Source organism: Geotrypetes seraphini, chromosome 11 (genome assembly GCF_902459505.1).
Source record: "Geotrypetes seraphini chromosome 11, aGeoSer1.1, whole genome shotgun sequence".
NCBI lineage: Eukaryota > Metazoa > Chordata > Amphibia > Gymnophiona > Dermophiidae > Geotrypetes > Geotrypetes seraphini.
Window position 1 is genome coordinate 51,846,159 of NC_047094.1, and position 24,005 is coordinate 51,870,163.

At 46.3% G+C, this 24,005-nt stretch overlaps 1 protein-coding gene across 7 annotated transcripts in view; it reads right to left on the minus strand.

The window, feature by feature from the left end:
• Window positions 1–23,802, minus strand: part of AMDHD2 (amidohydrolase domain containing 2) — a 51,433-nt gene extending 27,631 nt beyond the window's left edge. The window contains exons 1-3 of one of the 7 annotated variants that reach the window (XM_033963671.1): window positions 23,606–23,802; window positions 23,411–23,512; window positions 6,492–6,601 (exon numbers count right to left, since the gene is read on the minus strand). In XM_033963671.1, coding sequence (XP_033819562.1) covers window positions 6,492–6,601; window positions 23,411–23,485 — 185 coding nt within the window. In that variant the 5' untranslated portion in view covers window positions 23,486–23,512; window positions 23,606–23,802. Of the gene's footprint in view, window positions 1–6,491; window positions 6,602–9,340; window positions 9,453–23,410; window positions 23,513–23,600 lie in introns of those variants that run through there. The other 6 variants (XM_033963672.1, XM_033963673.1, XM_033963674.1 and 3 more) reach the window with 6 other exon arrangements.
• Window positions 23,803–24,005: the final 203 nt, after the last annotated feature.

A 24,005-nucleotide genomic window follows, 5' to 3' on the forward strand; every position in this document is an offset into this window, starting at 1 on the left:
CATATTAAAGACTAGATTTTGTAAATGGCGCCCAAATTTGGGCAACAACAAAAATGAACACACTACAAATGACACTATAAATGACATTTGGACGCCATTCAAAGAACAGTGCATAGTACCATGATCTGCACCCATTTTTCAGTGCAAGGATTTACATTGACTGAAACCTGGTATAAATCCTCACGCCTAAATTAGGTGCAGATCTATCATTCTTGGAAAGGACACTTGCGTTTCAGGCAGACAAATTGCAAACTGGGTTAGGTGAAATTATTTCTCAAGCTTTACCTTATTGTTCTTTTAGGAAATTAGTTAAGACCTACGGGGCTCATAATCGAAAGGGAAAAATGTCCAAAAACTGGCCTAAGTCGGCACTTGGGCGAACATTTCTCAAAAACGTCCAATCGTCAAGAATAAAACCGGGTTTGGGACATATTTAAAAACGACCTAGGCCTTCATAGTGCCGCTCAACGTCCAAAGCTAAATGGGGCATTTTGAGAGGCGTGTCGAGGGCGGGAGTTGGGCGGGATGTGGGCCGGCTTAGACTTAGTCGTACAGCACTTATAACCGAAAGTTTTACAACAGAGTCTAGACGGAACTTGGACGTTGTGACTTAGACCATGTAAAACATGGTCTAAGTCACAAAAACCCACCAGATAAGCACTTCAAACTAGAGAGTTGCACGGGGACAGAAATCCCACCCATCCCCGCCCGTCTCCTCTCCGTCCCCACCCGGCCCCATCAGGATCCTCTCCGTCCCCACCCATCCCCGCAAGGAATTACCTCCATCCCCGCCCGTCCCCATAAAAAGCAGCAATTACTTCTGACAGGATCATCAATTCCACAGTTTCTTTTGTGTTTGCGCTGCTGTTTTCCATGTGGAATCTCTTTGGTGGAACCCTTTTTTTGTTTTCTGTTCAGGTAATTCACTTATAAACCCCTCTTTTACTAAGGCTGACGTGTCCATTATATTATATGGACGAACCCTGCTTCCAAAGCCTTCCATCCCCGTGGGAGTCCCGTGGGCCAGAGGAGGGTCCCTGTGAGAGTCCCGTGGGCCAGAGGGGAGTCCCCGTGGGAGTCCCGAGGGTTAGGGGGGGATTCCCGCGGGAACCCCGCAGGACCCGCGGGATTCCCGCAATCCCCGTTCCCGTGCAGACCTCTACTTCAAACACCTAACACAGACCCCCACACACTACCCCAGTGATCACCAACCCCCACCACCTCCATAAAAATTTTAATCACAACTTTAAATTTCAGCCTCCAGACCATCATCACCTGGCCACCTGGCATAGGAAAGCCTAGTCGTCCAGCCCAGAGGCAGCTTAAGTCGTCTTGGGGGTGGATTAGGGACCTATAGAGAGGAGGACCCATGCTCATAAGCCCCTGTAATCACTGCATTGATACTGAAACATATGCACTGCCCTATATACCCCCAAAACCCTTTTTTACTGGCATATAAGTGGCTCCTGCAGCCATACCTCCCGTGCCCTCTACCTCCCCTGCCCTGCAATAATGATTAAACAACTACAGACAATTCAGAATACAGCTCTGAGACTCGTCTATTCATTGAAAAAACATGATCACATTACTGAGGCATTCATCAATTCTCATTGGCTTCCAATCCAGGAAAGAATACAATTTAAATTCTACTGTATACTATTTAAAACTATAAATGGAGACAGCCCAACCTACCTAAACGACCGCCTCATCCAAACCACCTCTACCAGGCATAGAAAAACACACACCCCATTCACTTACCCCCCCAATCAAAGAAGTAAAACGGAAAAAACTATACAACGGACTACTGGCCACTCAGGCAGCAAAGATAGACAACTAAGTCTCCAACTTATTGACAACAACCCCAGACTACAAGATGTTCAGAAAGGAAATAAAAACTATACTCTTCAAGAAATCCCTTAATAAAGCTTAATACCATGATAAAGCTTACCATCCCATCCCTAACCCCAGATCCTACTTTTCCCTCTCTTGGAAACCTTCTCTGATCTAACGTTGTAACCCTTCTTCCATAACTCTTTTTGTAATCCGCTTTGAACTGAAAGGTAATGGCGGAATAGAAATCTGTAATGTAATGTAATGTAATAAGGGCTATTGGGGTGGTAGATAAGTGGGTCTAGGGGATTCTGGAGGTGGTTTGGGGGGGGTCACCATCACCTATAAGTGAGCTGTAGTGAGGAGAAGCCATGGCACTCTTTTTGTGAAGTTCACAGCAGTGCCCTGTAAGGTACCCCACTATTTAGGTAGCATGTCTGGGTGTGCAGTCCATCACTTTGCATACCCCTCCCACGTCCAACAGGGCTTGTTCTAGGCGTTTTGGACTTGGACGGAAAGTTGGACGGAAATGTGGTATAAAGATGGACGATTTAACGGCTTGGACGATCAGATCGGCAGGATGTATAATTAGACGATTTTCGAAAGTAAAAAAAAGTTGGACGTGTCTTTCGAAAATATGTCTTGGGCTCTTTTTAACTTTGGACGACTTGCGAGATTTTTTTCGATTATGCCCCTCCACCTGTTTGATTGGTTTTAATGCAGTATTATTCTGTATTTCCTATTTAATTGCATTTTCTCACAAAATGTATTTTTCACTGATTGTCCAGTTTTACTTTATGTGAACCGCCTAGAACTGCCGGTGTTGGCAGTATACAAGAATAAAGTTATTATTATTCTGTAACACTGCGTGCAATTTCTAGGACTGCCCATAATTCACTTCTCTCCAGGAACTAAATCTATCAAAGAGAACAGTACATCTTAACACTGAGAGAAGTGTATTTTATGGGTTGAGAGTTACACACTGTGAAAAGGCAGCAGCCTTCCTGTCCTCCCCAGGATCAAGCGCATAATATAATGAGCACCTAACTTCTATTTTTTTAAAAAGGTTCATATTTATAGGAAAATCCTATTAATTTGAGCTAGAAGCATAAGAAAAGCAGAACAGATACACCTTCCATAGGGTAAAGGACACTAAGAAGTATTTCTGTCACATTTTGTTTTGATATAATTGGAATTTTTTTTTTGGTACTTATAATTAGACAGACAAAGAACTTGATTTAAGGTGAAATTTCTTCTAAAAGAATTCATGCTGCCATGTAAATTTTTCACTACTGCAGGAATGAGTATGCACTAAATGCACAGGAAGGAAACAGCTGTATTTCAGAGGCTTCTGAGTAATAACAAAGCCCAGGACTCTGATACTTCAAGCACTACAGCCCTCCTTGTCTAAGGTGACCATACGTCTCGTTTTCAAAGGACCTTCCCGTTATTGGACCGACAGTCCCGTTGTCCTGACCTACCGCTTCGGGATGCTGAAATGTTCCGTTTTCAGGGACAGCATCCCGAAACTGTGCGCCGGGACAACGGGACAGGCGATCGCTTCCCCTTCCTCCAGCACCGCTTCAAACCCCTGCCCACCGCCACTGCACCTTCTTTTTGCCGCCCAGAAGCCTTCTTCCCAACATCAATTCTAGTTCCGGGCCAGCCAGGCAGCGATTGGCAGGCTCAGAACCTCCTCTCCGAAGTCAGAATTGACATCGGGAAGAAGGCTTCTGGGCAGCAAGAAGAAGGTGCAGCGGCGGCGGGCGGGGGTTTGAATCACCGCTGGAGGAAAGGGAAGCGATCGCCTGTCCCGTTGTCCCGGCGCACAGTTTCGGGATGCTGTCCCTGAAAAAGGGAGGGAGGCAGGCAGGCAGGCAGTAGCAGCGACGGCGGACTGAGGGGGGTTTGAATCGGGAGCTGGAGGCAGGCAGGCTTTGGTGTGACAGGGAAGGAGGAAGGGAAGTAGGCAGGCTGACTGGCTGGCTGGCTTCGGGGGAGGGACAAAGGCTGGAAGGCAGTGAGGGGGACATAGGAAGGAGGCATTGAAGACACTAAGAACATAGGAAGGAGGCACTGGGAGCACTAAGGACACAGGAAGGGGCACTAGGGACACAGGAAGGGGCACTAGGGACACAGAAAGGGGCACTAGGGACACAGGAAGGGGCACTAGGGACACAGGAAGGGGCACTAGGGACACAGGAAGGGGCACTAGGGACACAGGAAGGGTCACTAGGGACACAGGAAGGGTCACTAGGGACACAGGAAGGGTCACTAGGGACACAGGAAGGGTCACTAGGGACACAGAAAGGGTCACTAGGGACACAGAAAGGAGGCACTGGGAGCACTAAGCACATAGGAAGGAGGCACTAAGGACATAGGAAGGAAGGAGGGAGCGAATAGAAAGGGATAATTGTTGGGCCTGAGTGCAGAAAGAAAGGTGACATTGCATATTTTAAAGTCATCTGCCTTGACATCTTTGAAAACCCCCCAAATATAAATGATAATTAACATTTTCTCTGCGTATAGTGTGCTTTGTGTTTTTAAAAAAAAAATTTTATGGTTACCATTATGAATTAATAAGATGTGTACATGAAAAATGAATGGAACAAATTGGGGGTGGGATTGGGGGAGCGGAGCTGGGATGGGATTGGGGTGGGGCTAGGGTAGGATTGGGGCGGGACTGTCAATTAATAGATGTTCCGTTTTGATTAAAAAAATAAATGATCACGTTATCCTTGTCTGCTCTACTAAGGGGTCTCTTTACATATATAAAAATAGAAGTTTTTCTTCACTCTATCTAAACACAAATATATCCCAATAATATTAGAACATTTTAAATCACTACAACACTATTACTAAGGAACAAAACATAGTAAAAAGTATCTATTCTTTAACCAGCCGATTGCTGGCTCACAAGCAAACAAGAATGAAAGGCGTTTGTTCTTTACATATTTTTGTTTTTTAATTTTGCATATACTTTCTTTCAGGTTTTTTTTTTTTTCAAGATATATGAGCTGCTGGTATTTGAATAAATATTTGAATATGTCTGGTTAAGACCTCCTATAACATGGTTGTGAACAGTTGATAAATTCTCCCTGACAAAGTTCATTGGGGCACAAGAGAGGCAGTATCAGAGGTGTGACACTTGTGAGTACATGGTGAAATATATGTAGGTTAATGCTTTTTTTGTCATGCCACATCCAAGTATTTGTTAGATTGTTTTTTCAAAAACATCATATGAAGTTATTTCTAATGTATTATGATTACACTAGTAATAGCATTTCAAAGATGTTCTGTGCACAATTTTAAAAACTCATTCTATGTAGAAATATTTGTTCTTTTATTTTAACAGATTTAGGGGAAATTACTAAAGTGGACTGCTGTTAAGACAGATTTACAGTTAACCCATGTCATTAGTAATTACATCTCACTGCATAAAATGAGACCGAGACCTATGCTAAAGTAGCACCAGTTGTTAGTGGTAAAATGGCCTATCTTAATGGTAGCCCACATTGATAACTTCCCCCTTTAAAGTTTTCACGATATACTGTACATGCATGATTTTTTTTTATGAATTAAATCTTTATTGATTTTCAATTTAAAGTTCAAGCATACCACTTGTACAGAAAGAAATAATAGTAGTAGCATAAAATTAATTATACATCCAATAAAGAAAACATTGTTTAACTATTTATGCTCAAGTCCTCTTTCTAGATCCAAGTTTTAGAAACAGCGAAAAAATAATAACAGAAACCAAAGAAAAACAGATTATATTATAGCAAGATGCTAGAAGTTATTGCACTGAGAATGAGATCTCATATTTATCATATAGGGTTCAAGATTTCTCCATCCAGATGAGACATTGCCACAAAAGTTGTCAATTGAGATGGTTCAAAGAACACATACTTAACAGAGCAGTAACACACTATACATTTACATGGATGTCTCAAATAAAAGGTAGCCCCCAGAGATGTAACCCCAGGTTTCAAAAGAAGAAATTCACGGCGGCGCTTCTGCGTCTCCCTTGTAAGATCAGGAAACATCTGTATTTTACAACCAAGAAAAACTTTTTGTCTATTTTTAAAGTAAAGTCTTTTTTTTTTTTTAATTTATGCAAATTTAACAATTTTAAAGTAAAGTCTTAATAACCATGTTTTATCTAACGGAAACGCTACTGTTATAATCAACGTTGCTGGTAATGCTAAGTCTTTATCAGAAGTCTCTAATAATTCTGAAACATTTAAAGTTTGTTGAGCTGAATTTTTTTGCTGCTCTTCACGAACTTTAACAGGTAAATAGTAAACACGTGAAAATGGTGGTAACATTTCCTCTGATATTTCTAAAATTTCCACTAAATCTCTCTTAAGCATTTCTCTGGGAGTTACCATCTCAAGCTTAGGAAAATTAATTAACCTTAAATTGTTACTATGAAAATTATTTTCAAACATTTCAACTTTCCTTCTCAAGTTGGTAGTATCTTTAATCAGAGTCCCTTGCAGTTGTTTAGACATAGAAATTTCCTTTTCAATTTTCTGTGCGTGTTTATATATGCCTATCCCTATTGTTGTATACTGTATTTTCATTTCAACTTATCTGTGAATGAGTCAGATCCTTTGAGTGATGTTCTCATTCCATCCCAAGCACTCCCTGTTACTCACTTTTGTAGTTTATGGTCCTTCAAAATCCGGCAGTTTGTGAATTGAAAGATGGGAGCATCCGAAACAGACTTGTTAGATGGCATGGTCAGCGCTAGAGAATGGATGGGACCCTGACAGAAAGATGATGGTTGAATATTATTCGATTTCAAAATCTTACTGAAACTCTCATACAAAAAAAATGGAGAACTTAAAATTACAATTTCTACACAATTTATACCTTGTATTCATCAATTAATTTGTCTTCTCTATACCTTATTTCACTTTGTATATAGTTTTATTTTTCTATGTTTTTATTACTTATTAAATATAACAATTATTCTGTTTTCTAGTATGCAGTAGCTATTAGAATAAGTCTTTAACTAGCTACCGAATAAAAATGTTTTTAAAATCACTTACTAAAGGGCCCTTTTTAAGTCAGTTACACAAAAAAATGTCTTGCATTATTTTAGCTCATTAATACTTAGTTACCACCACCAATGTGTCCATTCATTACCCACACCGTGTTCCTTAGAATGCCACACTGAATTATAGTGTGGTAGCCATCCTCATAGGAACCTTTATACGGTGTAATTTTTCTAATGAATAAACTAATGATTTCATTTGGACATTCTGATGATAAATATAATCGTTTATAATGTGCTAGTGCTCATATTCGAATAAATAGTCACATTGGTGGTGGTAACTAAGTATTGATGAGCTGATTAATTTGAAGTTTTGTGCACTATTGGATGTTGTGAAGCTGCACTATTTTAAGCACAGGGGTTTCCTGCACACTGAGGCCACTTTTTAGGGTGGCTTTAAAATGGCTTCTATTTCCTTTTCCTATTAATGGCCACATGTTAATTTCAAAATTAGCATGTGACCACTAGTGCATGAGCCCTTACCACTACCTATTTTGTAGGCAGTAAAAGCCCCCACGCTAATCCGTCAGTGCACACCATTGCTCACACACTAACGATTAGAGCACTAACCGATTAGTGGCTACTCTCCGACCCCAAACATGCTACCCAAGCCATAAACAAAGAATATATTTTTTTTTAGCACATGGAAAGCATGTTCTAAACACATCCCATGCTAATGCCTTTTCAACCTGCTGTAAGCACATGCTAATGCTGACCATAGTTTAGCTAAAGAACCCTAAGTATGGTGTTCCACTCTCTGCTCAGCTATACTGATCAATAAGGAATCGCAATTTCTCAGACACATGATTCGGTAAATTGAACGGACATTGTTTCTTTGAATAAACAAACTATAATGAGTGGAATTACATGCAGAAATCTTGAAGGAATATTGCTGAGAAAAGCTATAGCTTGTAGGCTATGGGGCTCATAATCGAAACATAAACACATCTAAAAACCCACCCAAATTGGCACTTGGATGACCTAAAAGACAGGTCATCCAAGTACCGATAATCAAAACTATTTTTTGGATGTATCAAGGGACTTTTTTGGCCTCTGAATGCTGCTTTGTGCCCAGAGCTAAAAGGGGTGTATCTGAAGGAGTGGTTAGGGTGGGATGTGGGCCAACCTAGACTTAGTCGTCCTGCAGGGATAATCAAAGGTTTTTCAAGACTTCCTGGATGGAACTTATACGTTGTGACTTAGATGATGTAAAAACCTTTACCGAAGTTTAGTATAGGGGGGTGGGATAATTGACGTAGGAGATGTCAGCCTAGAGGCCTCTGGGAGATTATATCAATCTGACCCTGGCATGGGAAGGCAGATAGACTCTTAGTGCAGGGAAACTGTTTTAAGTAGCCCTGATTGATATATTTTAAGTTTCAAGTAGCCCTGATTGAATCATGGCTAGCTAAAAGGTGTTAATGTCTGATTAAGAGGGTGCTTAGGACAATGGTGCACAGATCAAGCCAGAGACTTAATCCCATCACCATGCTTACAGGTTTCTCACCCTCCTTTGTCAATTAAATTGACCATTGTCTCAAACAGTTTGCAAGTTCTAAACAGAAAGATACTGGGAGATACAATATTTTCTCTATTCAGAATAAGATTCCAAGGTATAAAAGTCTGCTCTCTGCTCTATCAAGTTATCTCTCTCTTTTTCTATGGAGCTATCAGGAGAGGGGTCTTGGCCCTCTCTCTCTCTTTCTATCTAGCTATCTCTTGGCTCTTGGCTTGGCACTCTGGCTCCCCCTCTCTGTCTATCCTTCCCTTTATCTATGGAACACGAAGCTTCCTAGAACTGCAAGTTTCTATGTCCCTCTTTGCCTCTGACCTCTGTAAGGCAGTGAGACTGCTTGCTCTCTGCTTAAGTGTAATGCTCTCTGCTTAATTGTAATGCTTATAAATATTACTTTTCTGTAAGACTATTTCTATAATATATTCTTTATATAATCACCCCTGGCTGTGCTTCTTATTTGATTCTATCCCTAATGAAACTTCTGTGAAGGAACTGAACCTGGGACCTGGCATCTGTCAGTGCGCATTTCACTTAACCCCTACCACCTAATATTGTGGGGGCCACTTTCAAACTGACAGGTGACGTAGGTGCTTGACTGCAAAATATTTTTTGTACAGTTTTTTAGGCCTTTCCTGAGATTACTCAGAGCCAATGAATTATAAGCACCACCAAAATCCATTTTTCCCTTAAAATTGGCTGATAATTTTGCACTAAACAGGTGCTAATGTTATCATTATGCTATGGATATAGATTAAATGTGTAAATATAAGTAAATTTGGCATTAGATATATGTGAAAGAATTTCTTGGTTACAATGTCACACAGAAATCAAATATATACATAGAACAACTAAATGTTTGACAAGTTATAAAGTGATAAATCAATGGTATACATCCCAGGACACTAAAATAACTCAAACATGAAATTGCTGACCTGCTGTTAGTGATCTGTAAGCTGTCACTAAAATCGTCTGAAGTACCTGAAGATTGGAGGGTGGTCAATGTTACGCTGATTTTTAAAAAGGGGTCCAGGGGAGATCCAAGAAATTACAGACCAGTAAGCCTTACTTCAGTTCTAGGCAAAATGGTGGAAACAATTATAAAAAATAAAATTGTGGCACATGTAGATAAAGCACAGTTACTTACCGTAACAGGTGTTATCCAGGGACAGCAGGCATATATTCTCACATGTGGGTGACGTCATCTACGGAGCCCCGATGCGGAAGCATTTTCAAGCAAACTTGATTGAAGATTTAAGTTTGCTCTGCTGCTCCACGCATGCGTGCCTTCCTGCTCCACTAGGGGGTGCATCCCCTCGTGGTCTCCAGTTCACTTAACTAGCCAAGAAGCCAACCTCGGGGAGGTGGGTGGGTTGTGAGAATATATGCCTGCTGTCCCTGGATAACACCTGTTACGGTAAGTAACTGTGCTTTATCCCAGGACAAGCAGGCATGATATTCTCACATGTGGGTGACCTCCAAGCTTACTGAAGAGGGATGGAGGGAAGTTGGCAATTTAAGCAAATAGATTTCGTAATACCGATTGGCCGAACCGGCCATCGCTTCTGGACAGGGAGTCCAGACAGTAGTGGGAGGTGAAGGTATGAACCGAAGACCACGTGGCAGCCTTGCAGATTTCCTCAATAGGTGTGGACCTGAGGAAGGCTACGGAGGCTGCCATCGCTCGGACTTTGTGTCCCGTTACTCGACCATGCAGCGCGAGACCAGTCTGAGCGTAGCAAAAGGAGATGCAATCGGCCAACCAGTTGGACAAGGTGCGTTTGGAAACTGGGTGGCCTAACCGGTTTGGGTCGAAGGACAGAAACAGTTGTGGAACTTTCCGGTGTGGCTGAGTGCGTTGGAGGTAAAAGGCCAACGCTCTTTTGCAGTCAAGAGTGTGGAGCGCCACTTCTCCGGGGTGAGAGTGGGGCTTGGGAAAAAACACGGGTAAGACGATGGACTGATTTAGATGGAAATCAGACACTACTTTAGGTAGGAACTTTGGATGGGTGCGGAGTACCACCTTGTCGTGATGGAATACCGTGAAGGGTGGGTCCGCTACCAGCGCTTGCAGCTCACTAACCCGCCGTGCGGACGTGAGCGCAAGTAAGAAAATTACCTTCCAAGTGAGGAATTTTGGATGGCATTTGTCTAGTGGCTCAAATGGAGGTTTCATTAATTGAGCCAGAACCACGTTAAGGTCCCAAACCACCAGGGGAGGTTTGAGAGGGGGGTGGACGTTTAGCAGACCCTTCATGAAGCGAGTGACTAAGGGATGGAGCGAGAGGGCTTTCCCTTCCAGGGGCTGATGAAAGGCCGCAATTGTACTGAGGTGTACTCGAATGGAGTTGGTCTTTAGGCCGGAATGAGATAGTTGAAGTAGATAGTCAAGGACCAGGGGGACGGGGACCGACACCGGGTCCTGGCTGTGGGAGGAGCACCAGGTTGAGAATCTGGTCCACTTTTGTGAGTAGCAGGTTCTCGTCTAGGTTTTTCTAGAGGCCTCCAATATCTCCTTGACTGATTGAGACACGGGGAGAGCAGTCAGGGGGAGAGAAACCAAGCATTCAGATGAAGAGACTGAAGATTGGGATGTAACAGTGAACCCTGACCCTGTGACAGTAGAGAGGGAAACAGAGGCAGAGGCAGTGGATCTCTGACACTGAGTTGAAGTAGCAGGGAAAACCACGGCTGGCGTGGCCAGCGAGGGGCAATCAGGATCAGGGTGGCTTGTACTGTTTTCAGGTGGACAAGCGTCCGCAGTATCAGAGGAAACGGCGGGAACGCGTACAAGAACCTTCCCTCCCAGTTGAGGAGGAAGGCGTCGGCCTCGAGCCGGTCCGGGGAGTATATCCGGGAGCAGAAGAGAGGCAGCTTGTGATTGTGAGGGGACGCGAACAGGTCTATTTGAGGCGTCCCCCACCGTTCGAACACTCCTCGTAGGACCTGAGAGTGTAGTGACCACTCGTGTGGCTGGAGGAGGCGGCTGAGTCTGTCCGCCAGGCAGTTTTGTTCTCCTTGTATGTACACCGCCCGAAGGAAGGTGTTGTTGGAGATTGCCCATTTCCAGAGGCGCAGGGCTTCCCGACAAAGGGGCCAAGACCCTGTGCCCCCTTGTTTGTTTACGTAGTACATCGCTACCTGGTTGTCGGTTCGGATGAGAACCACTCGGTCGCGGAGCAGATGTTGGAAGGCTACAGCTGCGAGGTAGATGGCCGAAGTTCTAGCACGTTGATGTGGCAGCGACGGTCTTGTGCTGACCACATTCCTTGGGTGCGTAGGCCGTCCAGATGGGCTCCCCAAGCGTACTCCGACGAGTCCGTGGTGAGTACCTTGCTGTGGGGTGGGGTGAGGAAGAGCAAACCTTTGGAAAGATTTGAAGAGTCGGCCCACCAGCGGAGCGATCGTTGCAATGAAGGAGTCACTGTCACGGAGTGGTCGATCGGGTCCCGGTCTTGACGCCATTGAGACGCCAGGGTCCATTGAGGGATTCTCAGATGGAGGCGGGCGAAGGGTGTGACATGGACGGTGGAGGCCATGTGGCCCAGGAGGGTCATCATCTGTCGAGCTGATACTGAGGTCAGCCGAGAGATCCTTCGGCTCAGACTTACTAACGCCTCCAGGCGCGGAGGGGGGAGGAAGGAACGGAGGCGAACCGTGTCCAGCGTGGCCCCGATGAACTGTAGGGACTGCGAGGGGCGTAGTTGAGATTTTGGGAAGTTTATTTTGAACCCCAGACTTTGTAGGTAGGTAATAGTCTGTTGGGTCGCTGAGATAACCCCTTCCTTGGACGGGGCTTTGATTAGCCAGTCGTCCAGGTAGGGGAATACCTGGAGGCCCTGGGAACGTAAGGTTGCTGCTACCACCACGAGGCACTTGGTGAAGACCCGAGGTGATGATGCTAGTCCGAAGGGGAGGACTCGGTATTGTAGGTGCCAGTCCCCTACTTGGAAACGCAAAAACTTGCGGTAAGTGGGGTGCACTGGGACATGTGTGTACGCCTCCTTGAGATCGAGGGAGCAGAGCCAGTCGCCCTCGTCGATCAGGGGGTAGAGTGTTGGTAGTGAGAGCATCCGAAACTTTTCCCGTACCAGGAATTTGTTGAGGCGTCTCAAGTCTAGTATTGGGCGTAGGTCTCCCGTTTTTTTCGGTACCAGGAAGTAACGGGAGTAGAAGCCCTTCCCCCGTTGGTCGGGGGGGACCTTCTCCACTGCTCTCAGGCGAAGCAGGTCTCGAGCTTCGGAGAGGAGTAGAGGTAGCTGAGTCCGGTTGGGAGGGCAATTCCTTGGGGGATTGTCCGGGGGAATGGCCCGAAAGTTGAGAGAGTACCCTGATGAGATCACGCCAAGGACCCATGCGTCCGACGTGAGTTGTTCCCAGCGAGGGTAAAAGGCTTTGAGTCGACCTCCGATGGGAAGGCGGCCTGGGACTATGGCGGAGGGGGCCCGCTCCCTTCCGCGTGTCCCGTCAAAAGGACGGGGATGGTTTGGTGGTCGCGGGCGGTTGAGACTTGGGCATAGCCCTGTGGTGGGCTTGCGGAAGTCTGGGTGGGGGCCGCGAGAAAGCAGGGGTGGACTTTTGTGGGTAGCGGCGCGGAGGGGCCCTGTATGGCCTGGACGCTGGCGGTTTGGGCTTTTGCCGGACAAGGGAGGCAAACGAGCGTTCATGTTCGGAGAGGCGTTTTGTCGCCGCCTCGATAGTGTCATCGAACAATTCCTTTCCCACGCAGGGGAGGTTAGCCAACCGGTCCTGTAAGTTGGGGTCCATGTCGACCAGGCGCAGCCAAGCTAGTCGGCGCATGGCGATAGCGAAGGCTGCTTCTCTGGAGGAGAGTTCGAAGCCATCGTAGGCCGCGTGGAATAGATGAAGGCGCAGGTTGGAGAGGGACTCTAAAAGCAGGCCGAACGTTCCCTGCCGGGAGGCCGGTAGGTCAGTCTCAAAGGCTCTCAATAGTCCAATGAGGTGTTTGAGGTATGATGTGAAGGTGAAAGTGTAGCTTTGCACCCTAGAGGCCATCATTGCGTTTTGGTATAGTCTCCTGCCGAACTTGTCCAGGGTTCGGCCTTCTCGGCCTGGGGGGACCGCTGCTGAGACCCGGGACGGGTGAGCCTTTTTCAAGGAGGATTCCACTAGCAGCGATTGGTGGGAGAGCTGTGGTTGCTCGAATCCCGGGTAAGGTACTGTGCGGTACTTGGCCTCCATTTTGGAGGGTACGGCCATGACCATGTAGGGGGTCTCCAGGTTCCTGAAGAAGGCCTGTTGGAGTACCGGGTTAGGTGGTAAGCGAAGGGACTCTCTGGGCAGTGATGGCATATCCAGCTCCGCCAGGTACTCCTTAGAGTATCTGGAGTCGGACTGGAGGTCTAAGTCCAATGCGTGGCCCATGTCTTGGACAAAGCGAGTGAAGGATGGGCGAGATGTCCCCGGGGCCCCGTGCAGGGTCAGGGAACGAGACCTTCGTCGGGTGGAGAAGGATAAGGAGGCTTCCCTCGAGTATCGAGGTTCATGCTCTGATCCATGCTCCGAGGCTGGGGAAGCACTGTGAGAGTGTTCCGGGGTTGTCGATCTTCGGCGTCTCGAGGAGCCCCTCGGAGACGATGCCGGGGTTAGGGGTACCGATCGATGTCGGATTGGTGACCTCGATCCGGACTCCCTCGGAGAATACGTCCGAGGGGGAGTTCGGTGGATGCGCGGGTTGGAGAGTGATAACTCAGCCACCCTTAGTGGTCCCGTACGAGGTGTGGGAGAACGGCCTCGTAGAGTTGGTGAACCTCGGGCCTTCTTGGAGGTACGGCGGTTCGAGGTTTCTGTCGTTCTAGCTCGACGTTTTGCCCCTCGGCAGTCTGCGGAGGGGGAACGTCTCGGGCGTCTCGGCGAGGAGTCCGAGGAGGATGGGATGCGGCGAGGATTGCGCACCTTTCCTCGAGGTTGTTCGGTGTGAGGCTCAGGCTGGTCTGGCACATTCGAGGTCGAGGCCGATTGAAACTGAGCCATTGCAGTGGACAGTTCCGACGTGATCATCGCTCGGAGTAGGTCCTGGAAGACGGGCACGGACAGCATCGAAGGCATGTCCACTGCCTCGGTGCGCTCCACCGGGGGCGACCTCGTATCAGAGTATTCCCGTGTGGTGGAGGCACGGCCCGAAGGCTTGGAGGGCTTAGACGGGGCTGTAAGCATGGGGCTTCCGCCATGCGTCGCCGTTGTCCCCGAGGCTGGCTTCTTCGCTGTTACAGAACCTGAAGAGGGAAGAGGGGACTTACCCGGAGCCGAGGCTTTCTGTTGTCCCGAGGACTTCGGGGTCGAGTCTCGAGGCGATGCCGAGGTATCCGGGGCCGAGGTCAAGACCGGGGCCGAGGCCGGGGCCGACCTCGAGGCCGAGGTGGAGGGTTGGTCCGGGGTGAAGAGATCCGCCATGCGGGCTTTTCTTCGGCGGAGGGCCCGGTTTTGGAAAATAGCGCACTGGGGGCAGGAGTCGGTTGGATGAGCCGCCCCCAGACAGAGGATGCACCGGCGATGCAGATCTGTGAGAGAAAGAAGCCGCTCGCACCGGGTGCACTTTTTAAAGCCGGTCAAAGGCCGGGACATTAAATCGAAAGTAGCCGCGGCTCGATTAGCCACGCGGCCACGGGGACCCGGAAGCCTCCGGGTCGTTGAAAACGAAGCAGGAATCAAGTAAAAAGGTAAGGAATTCGCGCACAGTGACTTAATCGTGAAAAAACAAGAAAAAATCGCGGTGCTAGAAGGCAGTTGGGGCAGAGCCTGAAAAACACGGCTTCTAGGCTCACGGAAAATTTTGAACTGGAGACCACGAGGGGATGCACCCCCTAGTGGAGCAGGAAGGCACGCATGCGTGGAGCAGCAGAGCAAACTTAAATCTTCAATCAAGTTTGCTTGAAAATGCTTCCGCATCGGGGCTCCGTAGATGACGTCACCCACATGTGAGAATATCATGCCTGCTTGTCCTGGGATAAACATGGTTTAATGAGACAGAGTCAGCATGGGTTCATCTGAAGGAAATCTTGCCTCACCAATTTGCTTGACTTCTTTGAAGGTGTGAATAAACATGGGGATAAAGTGAGTTGGTTGATGTAGTCTATCTAGATTTTCAGAAAGCTTTTGACAAAGTTCCTCATGAGAAGCTCCTGAGAAAATTAAGGCGTCATGAGATAGGGGAAAAGTTCAATTGTGGATTAGGAATTGGTTATTAGATAGAAAACAGAGGGTAGGGTTAAATGGTCATTTTTCTCAATGCAGAAGAGTAAACAGTGGAGTGCCACAGGGATCTGTACTGGGACCAGTGCTATTTAATTTATTTATAAATGATCTAGAAATTGGAACGAGTGAGCTGATTAAATTTGCAGATGTTAAGAATGTTTAATGCTTCTGTATCACTCCATAGTGCAACCTCACCTGGAGTACTGCGTTCAGTTCTGGTCTCCTTATCTCAAGTAAGATATAGCGGCACTAAAAAAGGTTCAAAGAAGAGTGAACAAGGTGATAAAGGGGATAGAACTCCTTTCATATAAGGAAAGGCTAAAAAGGTTAGGGCTCTTTAGCTAGGAAAAAAAAAACAGCTGAGGGGAGATATGATTGAAGTCTATAAAATCCTGAATGGAGTAGAATGGATACAAGTTGATCAATTTTTCATGCCGTCAAAAATTACAAATACTATGAGAAGTTACAGAGAAATATTTTTAAAACCAATAGGAGGAAATATTTTTTCACTCAAAGAATAGTTAAGCTCTGGAACGCATTGCCAGAGGTTGTGGTAAGAGCGAACAGCGTAGCTGGCTTTAAGAAAGGTTTGGACAATTTCCTGGAGGAAAAGTCTACAGTCTCTTATTGAGAAAGACATGGGGGAAGCCTCTGCTTGCCCTGGATCGGTAGCATGGAATGTTGCTACTCTTTGGGTTTTGGCCAGGTACTAGTGACCTGGATTGGCCACCGTGAGAACAGGCTACTGGGCTTGATGGACCACTGGTCTGACCTAGTAAGGCTATTCTTATGTCATGTGATTGAATTGGCTTGTCTAGGCAAGTATGACATCAGCAGCTGATCTGTTGCCTGAGAAATGCTTGTGAGTAGAGAATGATATGGAGACAAATTTTTCCCCGTCCCTGCAGGAACTCATTTTCCCATCCAGAAGAGTTCTTTTCCTGCAAGTTCTATCCTCATCTGTACAAACCTCAAACACTTTAAAATCATGTTTGAGGCTTGTGCAGTTATAGCAGAGCTTAAAGGAATGCGTTAAGGACAGCATCAAAACTCACAGGGAAAGGACAGTAAAATTGAGTTCCTGTGGGAATGGAGAAAAATTAGTTCCCGTGTCATTCTCTATTTGTGAGCAACCTACTTTACTGGGAGGCTTAGTTAGACCTGAATCACATTTCCTGTTTCATGCTCTTGGTATTACCAATGAATAGTTGGCAAAGCCAGTGGACAGCTGGTCTGAAGTTCCAAACTTTCATACTGCTGAACAGTTTGTCAATGCAGTACTCCCCCCAAATTCACGGGGGTTCCGTTCCAAGAACCACTGCAAATTTTGATAAACAGCGAATACTGTTAAAAAGCAGGAGAGGGCAGTTGGGGCGCCAGCGGGTGCAAAATCGCTCGAGGCTGGAGAGGGCAGCTGGGCACCGGCGGGTGCAAAATCACTCGCGATATGCTCCAACCGCCTCTTCCTGTTACTAAAGTCAGGCTACACCAATCAGGAGCTGCTTTGACACGCAGCTCCTGATTGGTGTAGCCTGAATTTAGGACAGGAAAAGGTGGTCGGAGAATACCGCAAATGAGTGAGTCCGCGATTTGCGAACTGTGAATTCGCGGGGGAACACTGTACATTGAAAGTGGTTGACACAACTGAGTGAGGTGTTAAATTGATAACTGACTTTGCCACTGGCATCACCAATGACCCAGCACAGCGCGAGGCCTTGTTGTAAGGAGTTGAACAGCATCACAGGCTTTATCCTGACTATCTCAAGAAGACGTTGAATTCTTGAGTGTTTGGAATGCCATTGGTAGATGACTACGCCAAAGTGTACATGTTTAGCTATTAGCGAAGTATGTTAAGTTTCTGTTATTTTCGACAATGTGTCATTGCCGAGTGTGAAAACATAAAAATTATAGTTATAATACCCAGAAAGTTGCTCCATTAAGCAAAAAAAAAAGCAGCAAATTTTAAGAAAAGGAGCTTTATGTAATCAGGGGCTTTAAGCGACCCCAGGATGGGAAAAACTTTCAATTCACACAGTTTTCCCAACTTACCCCCCTCCTTTAATAACACGTAGTGCAGGTTTTAGCGCCGGCAGCAGTGGTAGCTGCTCCGACGCTCATAGGAATTCTATAAGCATCGGAGCAGTTACCGCTGCTGCTGGCACGAAAAACCGCATTCGTATAGGAGGGTTTTTCTGGACAACCCTAGCATGACCTATCAGTAATCGTCCTGGTTGTGCGTATTAATTGTGTGCTATTTAGTTTTGCTGATTTTTTTGGGAGGGACATGGCATTGGAGGGGAGGGGGTGTGGAAGCACTAACCAGCTAGCATGTTCGCATTATCATGCACTAGATGGCTAATGCAGGACTAACATGGGAAAACATACCATTGTATTGTGTTTTTGATATTTAGCAATTTTGGGAAGCACAAAAATGACTTAACATGGGAGCAATTACTGCTTCCTAAATAGAAGGCATTAAGGACTGGATTCTATAAATAAGGGATCTCAAAGTCCCTTCTTGAGAGCCACAATCCAGTCGGGTTTTCAGGATTTCCCCAATGAATATGCATTGAAAGCAGTGCATGCACATAGATCTTATGCATATTCATTGGGGAAATCCTGAAAACCCGACTGGATTGCGACCCACAAGGAGGGACTTTGAGATCCCTGCTATAAATGGTGCTATAATTTTCTTCTCTTGAATTGTTACTAATCTGTGAAGGGAAAAGGGAAAGCAGCCATACTGAATTTATGAAATTATTTTTCTCTTAAAGATAAATCCAAATGTCTTGCGTTATACTAGGGCAGGGGTAGGCAATTCCGGTCCTCGAGAGCCGGAACCAGGTCAGGTTTTCAGGATATCCACAATAAATATGCATGAGATAGATTTGCATCTCAAGGAGGCAGTGCATGCAAATCCATCTCATACATACTCATTGTGGATATCCTGAAAACCTGACCTGGCTCCGGCTCTTGAGGACCGGAATTGCCTACCCCTGTACTAGGGGATCCTGACACTCAGAAGAAGCAGCACTGGGACAGGCTAAGAGAAAGGTCACCGGAAGGGCACTAGAACTTTGTAAAAGTTTAGGGGACCTAAAACAGATCTTGCCTTCTTTCTATTCCCCTACCCCTAACCTCATGGCTCCCAAAGTATGGCAGTGAGCCCAGTGAGAGCAGGCAATTAGTATAAGGGCTCACTGAGCTAATACAAAGCTGCAAGTACTAATTTTCACATGGAAAACAGGAGACAGCAGAGCCTGTGAATATCCAAGAGATCAATTAATCTCGACACTATCTACTTCCACACCACATTAAAAAGTATGAGCAATAGGGGGAGAGACAGTGTGGTTGAAGAAAGGGAAAGAAAGCGATCAGCCACATTCTAGAATGGGAGGCAGTGAGACCCAGCAGTACCTATGGCTTTGTTGCTGTGCTGTTAGAAAGCATATGTAGGGGAGCATGGCCCCCTATCCATTCAATATCATTTAATCAGCAGGGGCTCCAAAAAGAAGGGACAGTGCCACGGAAAGTCAGGGAAAGGGAAGGTAGAATGAAGGCTGGCCATCACTCCAATAACTCCAATAAACAGTATTCATCCACGTTAACACCTAACTAGAGAATGACATAGTGAATGTTACTCGTGGAAGGGGGGAAAATAAGACTGGTTGCTGCAGGTACGGGGACAAGGCCATTCACCGCTCCACAGGGAGGTGAATGGCCTTGTCCCCGCAGTAAAGTATCTGCCGCGAGTTACCTCCCTTCCCACCTCTTCCATTCAGCAGCCCTCCTCGACGTGATCGCACGTACAGCAGCAGCCCCCCTTCATGAGTCCAGCAGCTCCCTCTCTTCTTATTGCAGGTCCAACAGCCACCCCTCCCTCGCACCCTCCCTCCCAATGGCGGGTGGCATTAAAAAATAACCCCACAATAAACCTGCAACACTTCTGGGTCGGCCCCTTCACGCCTCCTGGGGTGGGCCTAGCAGCCTGTTCGAAGCTTCTTGAACACAGGGTTGCTCCGACCGGAACCTTCATGCCACCAAGTCCCTCCTTCCAATGTAACTTTCATCCAGAGGTTACATTGGAACGAGGGACTTGGTGGCAAGAAGGACAGGGCAGGAGACCTTGGCAAGTGAGTTAAGAGTAGATAGATGGAAACAGAAACCAGAGTCTGAGATCAATGTGACATGACAAATAAAATAACCAGACAACAAAAGGTAGGAAAAAATATTATTTTCTATTTTGTGATTAGAATATATCAGGATTTGAAATATGTATCCTACTAGAACTGGTGTTAGACATAACTGGGAACTGCAAAGCCCAGGCTGTGCATCTTTAGCTTCCAGCTGGCTTAGGGCTCTCTCTGACTAGGGGTTAGTTGCCCTAGTTGCACTCCCCTAATACTATTCCTGCCATGTATGACTGAAGTATTCTGTTAGCTTGATTTTTCTATGTAGCATTCTGTAGTAATTTGACTTCAGTTTTCTTGAAAGTGGAGTGGATATTTGTGAGGGAGAGGAGAGGGGAGACAGGGGTTTTGTTGATCCTTGCTCTGTATTATTTGTGATTTATAAAATGACAATTGTACAGAATATTGTTTCTATAGACCTGTGAGTCTTACGTCTGTCCCCGGCAAGATGATTGAATCACTGATCAAGGATAGCATAGTTCAGCACTTGGACACACACGACTTGATGAAACCCAGTCAACATGGATTCAGGAAAGGGAAATCGTGTCTGACGAATTTACTCCAATTCTTTGAGACCGTGAATGAGCAAATTGATAGTGGAAAGCCGGTGGACATAATATACTTGGACTTCCAGAAAGCATTTGACAAAGTTCCACACGAAAGACTTCTCAGGAAGCTACAAAGCCATGGCATAGAGGGAGATATACAAAGATGGATAGGCAAATGGCTGGAAAACCGAAAGCAGAGAGTGGGCATAAATGGGAAGTTCTCCGACTGGGAGAGAGTGACTAGTGGTGTGCCCCAGGGCTCGGTACTTGGGCCGATCCTTTTTAATATTTATATCAATGACCTGGAAAACGGAACATCCAGTGAGATCATCAAGTTTGCAGACGACACAAAACTCTGCCGGGCAATTAGATCGCAGGAGGACAGTGAGGAACTCCAGAGCGATTTGTGTCGGTTAGAAAAATGGGCGGAGAAATGGCAGATGAAGTTCAACGTGGAGAAATGCAAGGTAATGCATTTAGGCAGTAAAAATAAGGAATACGAGTACAGAATGTCAGGTGCAACTCTGGGGAAAAGTGAACAAGAAAGAGATCTGGGTGTACTGATAGATAGGACCCTGAAGCCGTCGGCACAATGCGTGGCAGCGGCAAATAAGGCAAATAGAATGTTGGGCATGATAAAGAAAGGAATCTCGAGTAGATCGGAGAAAGTTATAATGCCGCTTTATAGGGCAATGGTCAGACCCCACTTGGAATACTGCGTCCAACATTGGTCTCCCTACCTAAAGAAGGATATAAAACTGCTGGAGAGGGTGCAGAGACGAGCAACTAAACTAGTGAAGGGTATGGAGAAACTGGAATATGAGGATCGACTTAAAACACTGGGATTGTTCTCCCTTGAGAAAAGGAGACTGCGTGGGGATATGATCGAGACCTTCAAAATACTGAAAGGAATTGACAAAATAGAGCGGAGAAGATTATTTACAATGTCCAATTTGACACGGACAAGAGGACATGAAATGAAGCTAAGGGGGGGCAAGTTCAGGACTAATGTCAGGAAGTTCTGCTTCACACAGAGAGTGGTTGACATCTGGAATACTCTCCCAGGGGAGATTATTGCGGAATCGACAGTCCTAGGTTTCAAAAGCAAACTAGATGCATATCTCCTTGAGATAGGCATATAAAGATATGGTTGGCTATAAAATAAGCCAGGTGAATACCTAGCAGGGCCTCCGCGTGTGCGGATCGCCGGACTTGATGGACCGAAGGTCTGATCCGGAGATGGCGCTTCTTATGTTCTTATGTTCTTTTTATACTTTAATAAAATAAGTTCAGTATAAAACTATTTGAGGCTTGTGTGGATAGGATCAGATGATTTGCAGGGATGGGACGGGGACCGAGCTCATGGGGATGGGACGGGGAGATAGCGGAGACGGGGACAAATTTGTCCCCTGTGTCATTCTCTACACCTAACTCACTCTAGGGCAGATTCTCAAATAAAATCTGCCTTTAACGTGCTAACTAAACCAGTTCCAGTCGATTTAGCATGCAAGTATTTTAGTGGCGGATTATTAAAACGACTTACTGTGTGGTCTTTTCTGAATTTTCTAGCATTCTCCGATATAGCAAATGTAGTATAATGAGGTCATTAATATTAAAATCAGCACGCCGAGCGATTCTCTATAATTGCCTAGTGATTCCCTAACCTCGTTGTGCTACATGTGTGGCCAAAATTTGCCAACAGGTCTGAGTTGTTATTGCCTTACTTTCTGATCACTGCTGAGCTCTAATTGTTTCAGGCACTACCAGGAAAGTAAGGCTTGAAAGCTCAGACTTGTCAGAAAATTTTGCAACCATTAAGCAACCCCCCCCCCCCGATACCCACCCCCCAGCAGCGGGAGAGATACCCACTCTCTCCCACCACCAAGCAACGCCCCACGACACCCCCTGGCAGTGGGAGAGATGTTCACTCCCTTCCACTGCCAAGCAAAGCCCCCTTCAACACCCCCCAACAGCAAGAGATGCCCACTCCCTCCTGCCACCAAGCAACGCCCCCCACAACACCCCCCCCCCCAGCAGCAGGAGAGATGCCCACTCCTTCCTGCAAAGCAATGCCTCCCACAATACTGCTAAGGGGTGTTGGGGTGGGGTGGGGTTGCTTGGTGGTGAGAGGGTGGACATCTCTCCCACTGTCATAGGGGTGGGTGGGTTGCTTGACTTTGGCAGCAGGAAGGAGTGGATATCCCTCTTATCAATCTTCAATTTGGTTTTTTGTGTGTGTGTGTTTATTCTGTACATGTGCCGATCTCTATCACCAGCAATGGGCACATGCAAATTTAGCAAACTTTCATTACACTCCGCCAACCTCATTTGCATGCGTGTTTTTTGGAGAATGACTTTGAAGCTGCTACAATAATGGCTGCGACAGCCAGTGGTGTAGCAAGGGTGAGAGGTGCCTTGGGCAGTGACGCCTCTCTCCCCACCCTAGTCTCTGCCCTCAATCCCACCTGCCGTGCACACCCCCTTCCCCTGTACCTCTCTCTAGTTGAAGTTGTTGCTAATGGCGGTCAACAATGTGCTCCTTGTGACTCCGCTGGCACTCTCTTTGATGCCACTTCCAATGTGCGGCACCCAGAAGTGACATCAGCGGGAGAGCCAATGGGGTCACGAAGAGCAGGTTGTTGACTGCTGCAAACAACTCCAACTAGAGGTATGGGGGAAGGGAAGGGGGTAGGCATGGGGGGTGGGGGTGGAGAGGAGGAGGGTTTGTCGGTGCTCCAATAAACATGGTGCCTGAGGCAGACTGCCCCCTCATTATGCCACTGGCAACAGCAGCCCATTGGTTTTTACCAAAAAGTTTTTAGAATCTAGCCCTGGATGTAGCTCTGACCACTCTCCTGGTTCAGACTCTGCAGTTTTGCTATTATAAATTCTGCATCTGGAACATCCCGTGCTGCTGCTGTCAGTTTTAAAAATGCAAACAATTTAGCCCGAGGAGATCATAAATAGGAAAGTGATCTTCCCTAATGCAGATCTTCCAGTCTCTCTCTTTTTGCTAGTCCTCTCTTGCTGCTCTCCCATCACAGTCCTATACCTGATAGTCTTCCCTAGTGGTTTCTGTCGCGATGTCAAGATGAAGGAAGGTGTAGAAAAGAGAGCCATAATTCATCAGTATTCAATAAGACCCAAGTCAGTTCTAGGAGATAGAAAGACACTGGAAGCTTTGATTTACTCATGAAACGGATTCTTTTTCATACGATTCTGAATTAACGTAAATAACCAACCTTACCCTGCTGCTATGCCTTCACTCTCCTCAGTAGGGGTAACTGCCACCAACAAGCCTGCCTGATCTCTCAAACTTTCTCCTTGTCACGTGACCCGCAGTCAGCTGATCCCACCTGCTGCCATTACAGCTTCCGGTCCTTAGCAGACAGCCATGCTGAAGAGGTCGATAGCTTGTGAAACAGTTGAGCAGCCATCTTTGGTGTGGTCGTGTCCCGTTTAGTTTTGGATTTTATTTATTTATTTAGGGGCGGGTTTCTCTGATGGCAAACAATGGAATTGAGAACAGCAGGGAAGCAGCAGTATTTGAGGGGACAGAAACAGAAGGAGAAATTGACGAGGATGGATAGTGAGAGAGGACGTGTGACGGGGATTGGGGAAGTGAGGAGAGGACGGAGGAAACGTGA